We start from the raw sequence: 17,421 nt of genomic DNA on the forward strand, positions 1-17,421 counted from the left end.
ACAACTTTAGCACCATCACCTGCACGACCCTCCCCTGCCCCAGCACATCCCCCAGAGAGTGGGATTTGTGAGGGACTGTGCTGACTGGCTTTGGATGAAAAACAGACACAGTTTCCACCAAATAAAATATATATTATCATCTCACCCTGAAATGCAAATTTGTCTTTGAGTTACCTAGGAAAGTACCTATCAAATGGTAACCCTTAATTCCTACAATTCCTAAAATGCTCAGTCATTCACCCACATGCTACTTACTGAGAAAGGCAAGACACAACACGGTTAAGAGATTTCAAGATCGGCAGAGCTAGAATTTGAGTTTAAACATCTCCTATTACCCAACTCTGGTAGAAAAAGTCCTACACAAATGCAATGCAATGTCAGAAGGTCAACCAGGCATGGGAGGGGCTCAAGAAAGGGATCTGAAGCAGAAGAGTTCCCTGAGGGGGCTTTTCGGAACTAAAATCCTGATTCTGCTCCTGGCACTTTTGAGAAGGCGCATCCCCTCACTGCAGGAAGCTGGCAGGTCTGTTGGGTGAGGAGCAGGACACCCCCCAAAACTGCACACCTAGGAACGGCACCCTGCACACCAAGAAATCAAAACCCTTGTATGTCTGTTGCTTAAGCATAGAAAAGTCACCCTAAAGGTCACCAGGCTGTGCAAAAACCACAGAAATGGCCTTGGATTCAAGGTTTCCTGCTCTGCTCTGTGAAACAGCTCAAAATGATGTGTCTGGGAAGTGGCAAAGAGCGCACTCCGAAACCAGACTTCCTACATTCAAACCCCAGCACGGTAGAGCATGCTCTGTGTGACAGTATGCCTTTCCCTCATCCCCACCCCTAGAACAAAAGTCTGCTTCCAACAAAGGTGGCGGGGAACGATAAGCCCAAGACCTACATTAACTACTTCATCAAAGAATGTCTGGGAGTAAAAACCAGTTCGCTCTCACAGAATCCACACTCATAAGGGAGAAGGTAATTTAAAGCAATCGTTTAAACCAACTCTCTTTCCACAAAAAGTACATTTTTATTGTTTGATATAACCAACCACAGGACATATTCTCCCCAACTAAAAGATAGGTATGAGTTAATTTCTAAAAGATACAGTATATGAAAATGCAGTGATTCGTTTTCATGATATTCCAGATAACTTTTACTGTTAAATAACATTCCACTTAAAATATCAATTTAACTTTTAAATCGCTAGGAACCGACCTATCTTCCATTCAAATATACAATTATACTTTGGGGTTGGCATTTTCACCAAGTCTCTTTAAAGACAGTAAATACCAATTAGCAATAATGACGGCTTATGTTTCTTACACACTAACTAAGCACCTAACAAGCTTGGTGCTAATTTCCACATATTACGGAGTTCATTCTCTTAACTCTTTGAGGGGGTATAGGCTCATTTCACAGAAAAACCTCAGCCTTGAGGGCGACTATTAACAGTTCTGATAGAGAACTGATTGCTAGCACCCGTGTCAGGCTTTAATGCGAAAACGGCAGGAAAAGACAAACTTTAATGCACATGTGAATCACCTGCAGAGATCTTGGGACTCAGAAAACCTGTGGGGAGGCCTCTCTGATTCTGCATTTCCGACGAGCTTTCCACTGCCGGAGATGCTGCTAACCAACCACACGCGGAGCAGCAAGGATCTACAGGTTGTCATGGGCCCCAGACCACAGGGAAATGCCTACAAAAGCTAAAATGGAAAAAAGCCAAACTTCTCTTAAAAAAAACACACAATTAGAACTTATCCATGCTTCTTGATGAAATTCTGAGCCTTCTAACATCTTAGAAGTATCTTCATTAACAACTTCTTTTTCTTTCCAGTTTAAATTTAGATTCCAATTCCTTGGACTTTTGTGGGGCCTTTCCCCCTAAAAACCCTGATTGTTATCAAACCCGAGAACCCAAGTACACAGAAGACTGTTTCAAGTCGCCATACCTTCCAAGCAGGTTCCCTCCCGCCCTTCACTCACCTCCACATAACCTTCTCTCTGTTTAAATTCTAGAGACCAGACGAATAGCAGAGTTAGGTGAGGTGTTAGGGGCTGGGCCCCAAAGCCCTTCCAGATGCCAAGGAAAGCTCTGAGTCCCTTCCACCAAAATAACACCTTACAATACCACTGGCTTCCATTTCTGGCCTTAGGTGACAAAGTTCCAGCAATGAGGTGATAACTGCTGGATAACATTTTATACAAACTACTGGGTTTCAATTCTTTCCCCAGCTCTTTTGAGTGGCAAGTTCTATTTACTTTCAAAAGTCCGCAGTGGAAACAAAGCAAGGTGCTTAACCAGGCCCCATACTCTACCTGGACCGGAGATGCCGCCCTGCTCTCTGATTCATTTCTGATTATCCATGCTGTACTCAAACACTGGCTAGCTGCCTCTTTCGAAAGGCAGTTACACGCCTCCCCCCATCTCCTCCACCCTCTTTGCTAACAGCAATGCATAACTACAGAGCCAACATATCTCAAAGAGCACTGCAGCTTACGGGAACAGGTCGGTTTAAAACTCTGGAAAGGGATGACCTACTGCTTTTGTCTTTCCTCAGAGCCCTTCAAAAATACCCTTCAACAGTCAGCAGAACAAGCATTTCACCCAGGAGAGATAAAACAGCCTAGGACCCTGCAATTTACAAACACTGAAACCTTTATTTAAAAGGTGTCCCCAAATGACGTTATTCCCAAGGCACGCTTATCTATGTACTCAAGTCAGCACAAGAAGCCCAAGGCTCGGAAGAAACAAAATGCACATACATTACAGCTCTGTGTAAATGGCTTCTCTGGCTGAGGAGTCTATAAAGTTCTGCTGCCTGGCCTCGCAGGAAGGCCTACCTGTGACAGGGAATATCCGGACAGCTTTTTCCTGAACTGGAGCATGCCCTGTCCACAGCAGAGCTAAAGAACTGCCCGGAGAGGCCTGCTACAAAACCACAAAAGAGGGGCTGAACTGACAGGCCCCTGCCTTGAGCACCCTGGAAGCTAAAAATAAGAATTCTGAGAAATGAGCTCTACCATAGGCAAGTCCAACAGAAAGTTCTCTGTTTCTGTTACTTCCCAAACTGGCTGCCCTCCCAGAGTGATTTAACTCTGGGTACCAATTGGGCAAAGCCAGCCACCGTGCTGGGGCGGAGGAGTCAGGGATGCCGGTTCTGCCTAGGTTAATTAAGGAATCAAGCCTCTGCTGTGTAAACTGGAGGCTTCCCCACTGCATCTAGGCTACATGGCTCCATTCAACAAGCCTTTATTGAACGTCTATCATATGCCCGGCGCTGCTAGGAACCAGGGAGCAAACCGAGCCACGGTCCCCAGTGGTGGAAGCAGAGAAGGACCATCAGGAGGAGTGGAGGTTGTGCGGGCCCGAAAATCTGTCACAAGTTGCTATGACCAGTAGTGTCCAGGAGACAGCATAACCCTCAAGCGGGCTCCGCGGACCACCAAGCCCGAGAGAACGAAGGTGGGAGCAAGGCAGGTAGGCCAGGGGGCAGGTGTTCAGGTAGGAGGCGCACACCTGAGGCGGCAGAGCAGAGTTCCCAAGGGAGTGGGGAGGGCGGCCCTGGGACCCCGGGAGAGAGAAAGGGGTGCGTGGGGCAGGGGTCTGACCCCACGAAGCGGATGCGCGGCGGAAGCCAGCCGGGCCTGCGCCCCGGGAGCAGAGCAGGGGGAGAAGGCGCGCGGGTAGGCCGCCCGCCGTTACCTGGGGCCCCGCCCGACACCTACCACTTGGGCGACCTTGAGGCAGCCGAGAGCGCCGCGCAGGTAGTCGGGGTCGCAGCGCAGGCCAGCAAGCCCGCGGCGCTGGCTCACCGGCTCGGTGGTGGGCTGGTACGGGCTGCTGGCGCCCGAGATCATGGAGGTGCTCGAGGCCTCGCCCTCGAAGCCGTCCAGCTCCTCGCCGCTCCGCATGCTGCCGCCCGGCCCGGGCCGCCTCGCGCGGCCGGTCCCCGGCGCTCGGAGCTGGTGGTCTCAGCGGGGCCGCCGCATCGCCGCCGCCGCCCGACTGACCGCCTGCGGCCCGCCCCGCCGCCTCCTCCCCTGCGCCCGCCGCCGGCTGCGGCCGCGGTTCGGTCCGCTCGGGCTCGGCTCCCGCCGCCTCGGCAGCGGAAAGGAAAGGAGGCGGGAGCGGGTGGAGAGGGAAGGAGGCGGGAGCCGGCGCGGCGGGACGGGAGGGGGCGGAGCCAGTGCCCTCTCGCCGGCCGCTCGGAGGCGCTCCTAGGCTCCGGAGAGGCGGAGGTGGTGGCCGGGCGCTGCGGCCCTGTGGGGGCGGGGCGCCCTTAGGCCCCGCCCTCACCTGCCGGGGACCCGGGGGTGGGACTTGGCTCCGCGTCTGGCGATTCAAGAGTGCGAGGGTGGGAGTCCGGGAAGGGGTTCTGGGGACCCGGAGGAACCGGAGCTGAAGGGGTGGGTGGAGGTGGACCCAGGGGCAAGGAGTTGCTGTCCCAGGGAGCTGCTTCAGTTTTTCCTCTGGAGGATGTGGGGTCCTCTGCAGGTAGCCTGGGGTACTCCGGGTGAAGACGAAGATGCGCTGCGTGTTTTGGCTGCTGGGAACAGTGCGTGGCCCAGGGTGGGCCTGACTTGGACTGTTGGGCTCACAAGAGGGGTCTAAGTGTCTGGGCTCCCACACTGGGCGCCTCTGGACCAGGGGCTGAGCGCGGCAGGGATGAGTGAGGGTCACTCAGTGTCTGCAAGACAGACACGCAGTAAATATTTGTGAATAACTACAGTGTCAAGTTCTGGATCCACTGGTCTGACCGGGAAGGGGTGCTAGCACACAGTAGACCCTCGGTGACCCTCTCTTAGTTGAAAAGATTTTACAATCTCTGTCTAATCATCAAGTTAAAAACAGACTTTTTGCACTGAAAGGCATTAATTAGAGACCAATCTGTAATTCAAGTGTGAAGGCTTAAGTAAAACACTGACTTTCTAAGAACTGTCGCTTTGTTTATTGAACTCTTTACACACCACCAAAGTGACGGGAGCCTCCCTTGCCCCAGGCGCTGAGCAAGGCACTACACAGGGGCATTACTGTTTCCATTTTACAGGAGAAATCACTAGGACTCCAGAGTGCTGTAGCAGCTTGTCCCAGGCCACACACAATTCATTGGTGAGCAGAGCCCAGATTCCAACTTCCTTCACTGCACAATGTTGCCTCATATACAACCCAGATGGGTTTGTGAACTCCAAGCTAAGCCGTAAATACCAAAAGGGCTCTCATCTTTTGGCTACCAAAAATGGGAAATTCAGTGCCTCTAATTAATACTCTATTCAACCAACAAATATTGGGCCCTTGTTATGCACTGAGCAATGTGCTAGGGACTGGAGACAGGCTGACAGTTAAAGATAACAAGTTGAATGGTTGGGTGTAGGCTCTGGCCTCTGCTCTTTCGCCAAATCCCAGCGAAATGACAATTACAGGGATTTGTTTTTTTAAGCGCATAACACCATTGGGACAAAGAATGGGAAAGGAGACGATAGCAATAAAAGGTTGGAAGCAAAAAAGCAAACGGGCAATTGGTAACTGATTTCACAAATCCAAGAAAGCTAAACCCTTGGCTGGCACAGGGAAAGGCTGAAATGCAACCTAGGTTCTATCACAGAACAAAGGCTCTGGAGCAGGCAGCACCAGCATGTCTGTGAGTGGTGGTGGAGGCAGGAATAAAAAGACAAGGCCAATTGAGAGTCTTTTTAAAAAGCAATTGGATCCCTGGGTCCCGTCTCGTGCTCATCCTCCAAGACTGTAGTTCTGGTCTCTGCAGAAGGTGAAACCGAAGGTCTCAGCTGTAGGGTCACTAGGCACAGTTGAGGTCAGGGGTACCATACTGAAAATTGTCTGTATGTGTGTATATCCCTGGATATTAAGTAATATGAAAGAAAAAAAAAGAGTTCAAGAAAATCTCATGGAAATAGAGCCAAAAAGATAGAAAAGAAAAGGGAGTTAGAGCTACAGTCTGAGAGAATAATAGGATAAGGCCTCCATAACGTTGGAAGAGAGAGAATGGAGGGAAGAAGACATAAAATATTAATTCAGCCCTGGCTGGTGTGGCTCAGTGGATTGGGAGCAGGCCTGCAAACTGAAAGGTTGCAGGTTCGATTCCCAGTCAGGTTACATGCCTATGCTGCAGGCCAAAGTGCTAGCTATACAGCAAAGCAAGATACATAGTTTGGGGAAAGTTTTGAGATAAACTAGTGATACGTGCATAGGAAACTAAGCAAATATTCATCGATACTAACTACAGGGAAAATAAAAGGATCTATAGAAAAAGATAAGTGGTAAATCACAGAGCTCAACTGGGAATAACATTTGCATAAACACAGTAATGTAAACAATGAATACTGACCCACCTAAAAGCATGTGACCAGGAGAGGATGGGGAGAAGGGCAGGATGTGCAGGAGACCTAAATACTCATCGTTCATCATGGGAGCTCAGTGGATGCTTAAAACTGGAAGACCAGGAGGTAGCAGTAGGTAGCAGTGTTCATTACAAATATAAAGATAAAAACAATCAGTTTAAAGTTCAAAGTGCTGCCTCTGGGGGCAGGAAATGTAGTGGAGGTTTTAGGCCTTGTAGAACTACTTGATTCTCTCAAACATGTGCACTTATAACTTTAATAAAAATGAAAGCTAAATTAAAGACTGTTTTAAAAAAAGGAACACGAGAGCCCGTGGTTAGTAAGGCAGATAGAGCTCTGGCCGCCATGGGCATGGAGACCAAGTACTGGACCCAGCAAGTACAACAGCAGGTGCTGAGTGCCGTTCACGGGGGTATGGGGGTTTCAGCAAGGATTCAATCAGGTCTGTGGGTCAGAATTTCAGCTGGGGTTTGAAATATGAACAGCAGTTAGCTAAGCAAAGAGACTGTAAGGGTGGGTGGAACTGTGTTCCCTGGGCAGAGGGGACAACATGTGCAAAGGCCCAGACACAGGCCAAATCAAGGCACAGTGAAGAGGCTCGAGGGCAGAATTCAAGGGGGAGAGGGCTGGCAGACAAGATCCGAAGCTGAAACGTAGCCTTGGGCCAGCCCCTGCAGGGCCTCCTGGGCCACGGGACAGGGTGGACTCTGAACAGAAGAGCGTCGAGCAGGAGTGTGGCCCAATGGGGCCTAACTTTTAGAATACTCTCTGGTGGCAAGAGGGAGAGGGGCCGAGTGGAGGCAAGATTAGGGGTTTTCCTCCAGTCCTTACTGTTTCCTGTCCCTGGACACAAGCCTAAGTTTATTTTTAGTTGCAAGGACAGACTCCATTTTTTTTTTACTTTTGACAGAAGTTCACAGACTTCCAAAAGGCATTGTTGGGAATCCCACATAGTAATCGTAGATAAAATGTGGTATTATGAGGCCTTCCCCAGCGTTAAATTGCAATACCTCATGAGTCTGTGGCTACGGCTGTGTCTCTGGGTGTCTGTGAGCGCTGAGTCAAAATGAGGCTAATAAACGACAGAGAAGATAAATTAGTGATGGATGCATAGGAAACTAAATGCCTTGGACAGGTCTCTGGGTTTCAGGGTCTGATCCGCATACTGAGGGCTGACTCAAGGCAACCAGACTCAGAAGAGACTGATGAATAAACCAGATGCGGCTTCATTAGTTGCTGCCAGTGGAAAGACTCTGCCGGCAACCACAATGCTGATTCTCGTCTGAATCCCCAACTCACCCTGAAAGGGCTGCTCAGAGTATAGCATCCTGAATACGGGCTATTCCCCAGGATACCCCAGTTTCCCTGGATCAGGCCTGGCCTCTTCCCAAGTCCCTCAGCCTCTGTTAGCCCTGGGCCGTCTCCTCAAGGACAACCGCCTCCCAGTCGGGGGACCCCTCGCTCTAGCCCCCGCTGCAGGCACACGGATTCCACGGACTCACGGAGGGTCCTAACGCCAAAAGCACTGATCCTACCAGTACTTTAGAGTCTAAATTCCGTGGAGGCCTGAGAGCGGAACACCTTCCTGAACTGTGGTCCTGCGTGGCCTGCCTCTGCAGGCGGTGCCTGATGATGGTGAAGGACGGGGGGGAGGTGGGGGCTCGGCGGGGTTCACATCTCACTTCAGTTTCTTACTGACATCTCTCCCCAGTGCACCCTTGTGAGTGTTGGGGTGGGGGGTAGCTTTTCCTTTACCTTCATTAAACAATAGATCTTATCTATTGCGCTACTCTTAATAAGCTCAGTGATTACCTCAAACAGAAAAATATAAACAGTGCTGGTGAGATTGAACATTTCAAGTATAAAGTATACAGTAGGAAGACCAATTAAGTTCATCAGAAATAATTTACCAATATCAAGCATTAACGAAACACCCGGGAAAGTCTTACGGTTAATGTTACAGGACTAATGACTTGGTTTGATATGATTCTCTGTACTCTTAAAAAGCCTTTCAAAGAAAAGGGCGCACATAAATTCCTTACGCCTGACAGATTGGACTCAAAGACATAAACAGCCCACTCTGGTGTCTGAGAGCAGCAGATGCCCCTGTCCTCTGTGCGGGGGCTGACTGCACTCGTCCAATAGTGTCCTGCGTGTCTGGAGGGCGGGGCCGGCGCCTGGGCGAATTCCAGACGGAGCGGTTCAGGGGTTAGAGTTAACTGCCACTTCTGAAGAAACTTGTCCCTTCAGCCAGAAACATGCTCTCCAAGTCTTCTCTAAAAATAGCGCTCACTGGGATTTTCCAGTTTGACATTCCTTTGCTTCCGATGACCAAGGGTAACCCAAGCCAATCCATCTGCATCCCTTACTGGAACCTCCAGTGGAATCCCAGCCTTTGCGGGACCCCAGTTTCTACGGCTCCTGCTACCTGCAGACCCTGCGGGCAGTGGACAACCCAGGGGAAGATTCGTCTGCTCAGCGGCTGCCCGGCCTCTCCCTGGCTGCCTGCTGCCTTCTCTTCCCGTGGCCCAGGAAGAAGGGCCTTCTGGGGAAGAAGGTAAAAAGGGTGGCTACAAGGAAACGTGGGCAGTGCCTTCACTCCAGTACCCACCGTCATGCCAGACCGGGTGCTGGCTAGACTAGCCCCGTGAACCTCAGGGAGCAGCTGAGGTAGCCAGGAGGCAGCCTACATGAACCAAACATTTGCTGGCGGCCCACCCTGGGGCCAGGCCCTGCGCTACACGCTGGGCCCCCAAGGCCCTCCCAAAAGAACTGTGGGGGTAGTGATTATGGAACTAGAGCGGACATGCTTGCTTCTGCCTGCCGGACACCCATCCCCCTGCTTCTAATGACAGCACCCCACCTGGTTCTAGGGCTACTCCTTTTCTACTTCCACCTCCCAGGTGATGCTCACCCAGCAAGAGTGGGCACTTGACCCAAGAACGACCAGTCGTGGTTCCCTGCCATCCTGGACCATAGCTCAGGGTGGGCACGGGAGCTGAGCAGAGCCAATGAGACTCCTACCCGGGGACTTTCTCTCCAGAATGCAGGGGTCTGTGAACTTCCACACGCAGAGGAATCGCGAGAGGAGTAGACAGGTTCTCAGGACCTCCGCTAATGCTCCAATTCTTGGGCCTAAGGTGGGGGACAGGAATGTACTGCTATAAGTATCTGCAGAACCGCAAGGTCGATATGATCACCTGGGGCAGGAGAGGGCGGGGAAAGCGGTGGGATTAACCTGGGCCCTGCAGGAGCTCCCTCAGCATCATGTGGTCCCACCAAATGCATCTGCCTTCTGGAAACAGTCTCCGTGCTTGGCACACGTGACCCCAGGCTCGCCTGCGTGTCCTCCTACTCCTCTGGTTGCTCTTTTCAGTCATCTTTATAGGCCTGAGCCCTAGGATTCATGTTTCTCAGGGTACAGCCACCCCCCCTTACCTGAGGGGGAGGCATCCCCAGACCTCCAGTGGATGCCTGAAACCGCAGGTAGTACCAAACCCTATACATACATATATACGTATTTTTCCTATGCATACATACTTATGATAAAGCTTAACTTATAAATTAGGCACAGTAAGAGATTAACAGCAGTAACTAATAATAAAATACAACAATTGTAACTATATACTGTAGTAAAAATTATGCAAATGTTGTCTCTCTGAAAATATCGTATTGCAACCATCTCCCACTTGTAGTAAACGGCGTGGTGGCCCTCATTTCAGAGCGCCCCTTGCTGAAATCTCGCCGCAGACAGGCTCGGTGCCCTCCGGGGCAACACGTTGCCATCAGTGGGGACACATCTGGTGTTCATGCCTTCCCCCACAAATGTCACACCCTCCGTCTTAACCAAGCATGCATCCACGCCCTGTGGCCATCACTTTTGTATTGTGAGATGTGACAACACAACCAGCAAAAAAAATTTTTCCTCCTTCACAATTTCACAAACAGAAGATTTGTTCTTATTGTAGCTCTTAGCAACCTCGACATTATGATTTTTCTTTCCTTATCAAGAACATTCACCTTCTCGTTTCTAAAGGGAGCACTTTCTCACTTCTCGTTGGCAGAACCTGATTGCCAGCATTACCACTCTTGCTCTTGGGGCCACTACGAAACAAATTAGGGTTCCTTAAACGCAAGCACCGCGGCAATGCTGCTGAGTGGCTGACGACCAGGCAGGGAGCCTCCACAGCCTGCAGTCCCTGGACACAGAGACGACTCGCCTCTGGGCAGGAGGGTGTGGGGCGGTGGAGGTCTCATCACACTACTCAGAACAGCGCACAATTTAAAACTCCTGAATTATTCCTGGAAATGTTCACTTAGTGTTTTTTAAAGATGTTATTAACTTGCAGAGAGAGAGAGGAAGGTAGGGAGAAAGAGAGGGAGAGAAACATGGATGCACGAAACATCGATCGGTTGCCTCTCAAAGCGCCACAATCCAGAAATGAATCTGCAACCCCAGGCACGTGCCCTGACCCTGACCGGGAACCACACCTGAGACCCTTCCCTTTGTGGGATGACACCCAACCAGCTGAGTCGCACCAGTTGGGGCTCGCTTCATATTCCTGGGCTGAGGTTGACCCTGGGCAGCAAACTGAGGGGAACCGAAGCTGTAGCCAGTGAAACCCGGTGAGAGGGGGTGACCCTTCTAGCTTCGTCCCCCTTCCTGTGGCTCCAGACCTTTCTCCGGGGCTCCAGCCACCTAGACCCAACCACCCACTAGGCATTATCTTGGTCACGGAATTCGGTGACCCAAATTCATAATCTCACCTGATGCTCCCCCACAATAAATCCACCCATTCCTGGATGAGGCCAATGGGAGGTAGAGGAGGAGGCACCTTTACAGTACATTCCATGTACCAGACATGGCTGCACTTGGTTTTCATGGATTAACTCATTTAATCCTCAAAACAGCCCAATGAGGACTAACTCCTGGACATTCTGTAGGGCTCAGACTAGACGTCAGCTCATCCAGGGACACCACCCTGAGTCCCCAGGCTGGGACAGGCACTCCAGCCCTGGCCTCCACGGGCATCGAAGTATTTATTACTCAGTGTTATGATGCACTGTTTACCCCTCCATCTGCAGCCCTTCCATCCGTGAGCTCTGAGAGCGCAAGTTTATCGCTGTTGTGTCCTCTGGGCCTGGATCAGGGCCCCATGTGGGATAGGTACGCAAGGAGCCATTCAAGGAACGGGGGGTTATATTCACCGGCTGTGTCTCCTGTTTCCCCATCTGCAAATTGTAAATAGTTTAGAATTGTGTCTGAGACAAAGCAGACACTCAGCAAATGTTTGCTCATGATTATTGCCATTGTTCTGAACAAGCAAGGCAGGGCAAAGCTTTCTGGGAAGAATAGCTAACCTGGCCCTGACCTGCATGGTTCAGTTGGTTGGGCTTCGCCCTGCAGAGCAAAAGAGGACGTGGGTTCGATTCCCAGTCGGAACACACACCTGAGTTGCAGGCCTGGTCCCTGGCTGAGAGCATGCAAGAGGCAACCGATCGACATTTCTCTTGCACATCGATGCTTCTCTCCTTCTCTTTTTCCCCACCTTCCCCTCTCTTTAAAATAAATAAAATCTTGAAAGGAAGGAAGGCAGGCAGGCAGGCAGGCAGGTAGGCTATCACCCTGATGGGGAAGGCCTGAGAGGATCAGAAAGAGGTCACCAGCCTGGGGTTCAGACAGGGAGCAGTTAAAAGCTATTGAGAGGGCCTGGGGCTGGGACAGACAGGCTGGGTCCTCGGGGAGCAGGCGCTGAAGAGCCCCAGCAGCCAGGGGGGCCACCAGAGCTGCGTTCTGCCCTTTAAGCAGGAACTGACACGATCGGATTTGGGTGAAAACAAAAAGTACAGATGAATAATTCAAAACCTTATCTCCTCTGTATCAAATGGGTAGTAGAGATTCTGTTACTCTGAATAATGTACAGTGCCCTTTAAAAAACCAAAGCCTCAGAGCCCCCAAGAGTACATCTGTGGGTACCTAAGGGTCCCCAGACTCATTTGGGGAAACCCTGGGGCAGCCGGAAATTCCCTCCACGGTTCAGGGAGCGTGCCTCCTGGAGAGGAGGGTGGGGCCGAAGGCCCTCCAGATCTGTGGGTGCCCGAGCTGAGACTGGAAGACAGGCAGGCCTCCCGTCAGTGATCAGAGCGGGCAGGAAATATGGGGTGAGGACACTCGAAGGGCAGGGTCTCGGAGACCAAGGGTTAGGGGAGGGGATGAAATAGTGGCCGAGGGGCATACTAACTAAAGAATCATGGGGGCGAAGGTATCAGGGGCCATTGCCAAAGGCCCGAATGTCACCCCACCTTGCGCTGTTTGCCTGCATGCGTGGGCATACTTGAAGACTGTTTGTTTTAGTTAAATGTATTTACTGGAAAACAATATCAAAATTATCTAAAAACAATTAAAAGGCTATAGGTGCAGTACAAAGAATTCTTTTTCCCTGAACTATTTGAAAGTGAGTTGCCAACCCCTTGGGAGCGATGGTATTAACCCCATTGCCCCCAAGTACTTTAGAGTGCCTATGTCCTACAAACGGGGGCCCTTCCCAGAATACAATCAGAAAATCATTATGGAGACATTGCTACCACCTAACCCTCCGATGCCACTCAAGTTTTGCAACGTCCCTGTCTTCGTAGCAAACTGATCCCACTCAGAGTCACGCGTCCCTTGCATTGTCCTGGGTCTTCAGCCTCCTTCAGACCGAAACAGTTCCTCGGACTCGTCTTGCCTTTCACGACCTTCACACTTTTGAAATTACGGACAATTAACTTTGCAGAACGTCCCTCAGTTTGGGTTTGTCCCACAACTTCTCATGTTTCCTCAGGGTCAGATTCGGGGTGCACACACTTTCGGCAGAAGCACCCTGGAAGCGATGTGTTCTCAGTACGGCCTCTCAGGAGACGGCTTTGTCCTCTTACCAGTGGTGTTCCCTTCGGCCAGTTATTAGGCCTGTGTCTGCCAGACTTCTCCACTGGAAGTTGCTCTTGTCTTCTCTTACGATAAAAACAAACAAACAAAAAACCTGGGATAATTTGAGCAGCCTGAATATTAATCATAACGTATTATAACCCACTGAATAAATATAAATTTGGATGAGCCATGTTGTTTCTCCTGAAACTTTCAACTCATTCATTTATACCGATCTGGACTCACAACTTCCCATTTTACTCAGTGGGTTACACTCCATCACGACCTTTCCTCTTTTTGACGTGCAGGTTGTCAGAACTAGCCAGGGGGCTCCTGTTTTTGTTCTGACGTGTTTCCGTCATTCTCTGAGCCTTTTTACTCTCTGGCACAGATGTTCCAAACTCACTCACACTTTGCTTGCCCCAGCCCTGGAATCAGCTATTTCTCCCTGATTTGTTTTACTGGGAAATGGTATTTAGAAACAGAGATCTTGCCCTGGCTGGTGTGGCTCAGTGGATTGAGCGTGGGCCTGCAAACCAAAGGGTCACCAGTTCGATTTCCAGTCAAGGCACATGCCTGGGTTACAGACCAGGTCCCTGGTAGGGGTTGTGGGAGAGGCAACCATGTATTGATATTTCTCTCCCTCTCTTTCTCCTTCCCTTCCCCTCTCTCTAAAAATAAATAAAAACTAAAAAAACTAGCAGACATCTAGGCACAAGGTGTGCTCATTGCTATTAGGTCGTGTGTGCTCCCAGGATCTCTCAGTGCAGACAGCCAGGGAATAGATGTATATAAACATACACATATACATATATATTATATCTATGTGTGTGTTGAAAACTGTGAGTTTGCACTCATAGCCCCAACACCACCCCAACATTCTAGTTTTCTCTTCCCATTAACTCCCGTCTCTGCCAGGGAGAAACCTACTTCTGGTTGCACACTAACAGACCTGATCAATGCCACCGCGCATAACCATTCACCCACCCTGCCTTGATCCTACCCCTGCACAAATGCCTCCCTACCACACGGCCCCCACAGTGGACTACGTCTCGGGTAGAAGCTCACTTCACCCCGCTCAGATTCCGACAGCCCGTGTGGGTGCCCTCCTCACCCCACCCGGGCTGACACCCAGTCAGACCAGTCCCCATGGGTTTGCTCTGCTCGCCCCACTTGGGCTCTAACACCCTGTGGCCTCCCTACCGCACCCCCACCAGGAAGATGCCCTTTTCACCCTACCTGGGCTATCTCTCCATACCAGGCTATGTATTCCCCACCTCCCCGGCCTCATATGCACCCTCTTCCCCCTGCTTGGGTTCCAAAAACTGGCTCTGGGTCACCATAGCTCCCACCCCAGCCCCAGACACCCACCATGCTCTGCCCACCTAATGGTTTTAGGGCCAAATCAGTGGGGAAGAGGAAGACTGACACAAAGACTTGGGTTTATTTTGAGCCGAGAAGCTGACTGCGGTGGCAGAGGTGCCGGGTGGCGTGTCTGTCGCTCCCAGACTACTAGCTGCGAAGGGCAAGGCACGCCTCGTTTATCCCCTGGTGGCATCTCGAGGGTCACCCACTCCTGCCCACGGTTCCTCGGAAGACAGCCATGGTGGCTGAGGAGCAGCGGGGAAGAGGCCCCGGGGGGCCCCATACTTCAGCTGTGCGTGCAGAACCCACACAAGCAGATGGCGAAGTGCTTTGCCCAAGAAAGCAGGCAGTTGCCCAGGTGATGGAGTTGACGGTGTGCCGAGAGCTTGTCTGCCCAAAAATAACTCTCCTGCTCACAGTCTAAACCAGCAGCTTATTCCTTCAGACGTAAGAGCTGGTGTTCAGCAGTGCCCAGGCTGGGGGAAAGGGAGCAGATTGGCTAGGGGAAGGCAGAAACGACTCCTGCATCCTCGGTCCCAACCCTGCTCCCCTCCGTGTGACCCGAACAGGTAATCTCCCTCCCTGGCCTCCGTCCCCAACCTGAAAGCAGGATTTCTCAGGCCCTTTCAAGAACGAAGGCTGTCTCTCCCACAACCGTTCCAGGACTGTCTGCATGCTCGGCACCGCACGAATCACTCGCATCCAGCCTCCCTGTGAGGCAGGCAAGATTCTCCTCACTCTCTGCCTGGAGAGGAGCTAAGACCCAGAGAGGTTAAGTGACTTGCCTGTACACCTTTACACTCTGTGAAGTTCTAGAGTCAGGACTCTAACCCAAGTCGACCTGACTCCAGGCTGCCAGCTGCAGGTGGCCCACGTGCCAGGCCTGGAGCTGTGGGCCACAGTCCGCCTTTGCTGTCGGAGCACTTCCAGTCCAGCTCACGGCCAGAAATACTTACGGTTGCAAGGGTAGGTGAAACCCACCTGGCAGAGTGGCTGCTTGGAGGCTGCTTGCTGATGCCTCCTTTGAGGACCCAAAGTCAGGAGCAGGGCGGGTGTTCGCTGCACTATCCTTTGTGCCCAGGACCAGGGCACCCATGGGAGTCACAAGGGAAACCTTCTCCCAGGGGGTAAAACGCCCAAGGGTGTCCCAGTTATGGCGAACCCACCAGTTTAGAGATGCTGATTCCCCCTGGGGCTGGGGGAGTGAGAGGGAGAAGGGGGGACAGGAGACAGAAAGTGGAGAGGCCACACAGGGAGACCAGCAGGGTCCAAACTCCCAGGGACACGGGAATGCCCATTCCCACATTGACATACTTTGATGCAGCCTTAGAAGCCCCGTGTGTGAATGTTCTCGAACGGCATTCTGGGGAGCCTGGACGGTGTCCACAGTCACAGCCGTCTGAGAAAACCCACAGCTGAGCCTTTCTGGAGAGTCACACCTACCTACCCAGTCACCCGTAAAACACATTTTTTTTTAAAACCACCCAATCTGTTTAATTTAGTCAAACCTAAGTCTTCCCACCCTACTTAACCACCTATATGTCCAGAAGACACTTTGGGAAAGCCAGATTTCGGCTTTGACGAACGGGAAGCGGAATGGCAAGGGTGAAGCTGCCAGGGAGGGGTGAGGTGCCCCCAGTGGCAGCACATTCTCGGGCAGTTGCCACAGTGCAAAGCAACTCCTTGCCGTCTGCTCGCCTCCCATGGGCCAGCTGCGAGAGAGAACACAGCCTCCCAGATGGGTTTTCAGGGTGCAAAACCACCGAAAAGTAACTGGAATCGCTCAAATACCTTCTGAACACACACATTTATCTGTATGCAAAGTTTAAACAAATACAGTGTTAAGTTTCCTATATACTCCCCAGTGGAATTCCAGGCTAACATTTGTCAGATGACTCTGAGTAGGTCAAAAATGGATTCCCAGCAAAATGGTGCCAAATACTTGAAATATCGAGGACAGATGTTAACATGCCAAAGGCTGCTGACAGATGCACCAAAGCAACCCCTCTCTCTAAAACGACTCACTGCCTCAAAAGGGGACATACTTTTAAGTTGTTGAACTCTTCTTCAAACAAAAAATTAAGATGCTTATCATCCGAAGTTCAGATCTTATTTGCCTTTTCTAGAATTTTAAATAGTTCCTTAAAGAAGCTGATTGGGCGAGGAGGGTTTGCAGGGAGGCAGGGCAGGGAAGATAGAGAAGCCTGATGACCACTTAGGAATGTTCGGTTCAGTGTTCTAGAAAAATACCTCGGCATTCTTGCAATTTATCTTGAGTTGTTTGATAAAGACAATCAAGATAGAACACAAAGTTAAATGTTAACGGTACTGGGAAAATGTTAACTTTAGCCCTGGCCAGGTAGCTGGGTTGGTTGGAATGTCTTCCAAATGCGCCAGGGTTGGGGGTTTGATATCTGGTCCGGGCACATACAAGAATCAATCAAGGGGTGCACTGATAGGTAGAGCAATGATTCCATGTCCCACCCCCCAAAAAATCGGTAAGTGAAAACAAAAATTAAATTAACTTTATTCATGTAGGAATTAACAAAATTAGAAACACTTGCAAGGTCAGGCACTTTCTATGTGAAATGCTGACCAAGGTCTCAAACCATCCCCAAAAGAACCCTGGTTCCCACTGATGTGGTACCCCCCAAACCTTTATTCCTGGCCTCTTAAACCCCAGCTATCTCAGTGTCTCCCCTCCCTTCCCGCTGTAAGATTCCCTCATCATCAGAGCCCAGGGAGAGGCTTCTGGACTGTCTCAACTGTGGCCCAGCCCACTGCACCAGCAA

At 50.9% G+C, this 17,421-nt stretch overlaps 1 protein-coding gene across 2 annotated transcripts in view; it reads right to left on the bottom strand.

Moving 5' to 3' along the window:
* Positions 1–4,163, bottom strand: part of CMTM4 (CKLF like MARVEL transmembrane domain containing 4) — a 56,628-nt gene extending 52,465 nt beyond the window's left edge. The window contains exon 1 of one of the 2 annotated variants that reach the window (XM_036011961.1): positions 3,727–4,163. In XM_036011961.1, coding sequence (XP_035867854.1) covers positions 3,727–3,912 — 186 coding nt within the window. In that variant the 5' untranslated portion in view covers positions 3,913–4,163. The remainder of the gene's footprint in view (positions 1–3,726) is intronic. The other variant, XM_028502031.2, reaches the window with a different exon arrangement.
* Positions 4,164–17,421: the final 13,258 nt, after the last annotated feature.

The sequence above is a fragment of the Phyllostomus discolor genome, chromosome 12 (genome assembly GCF_004126475.2).
Source record: "Phyllostomus discolor isolate MPI-MPIP mPhyDis1 chromosome 12, mPhyDis1.pri.v3, whole genome shotgun sequence".
Lineage (NCBI taxonomy): Eukaryota > Metazoa > Chordata > Mammalia > Chiroptera > Phyllostomidae > Phyllostomus > Phyllostomus discolor.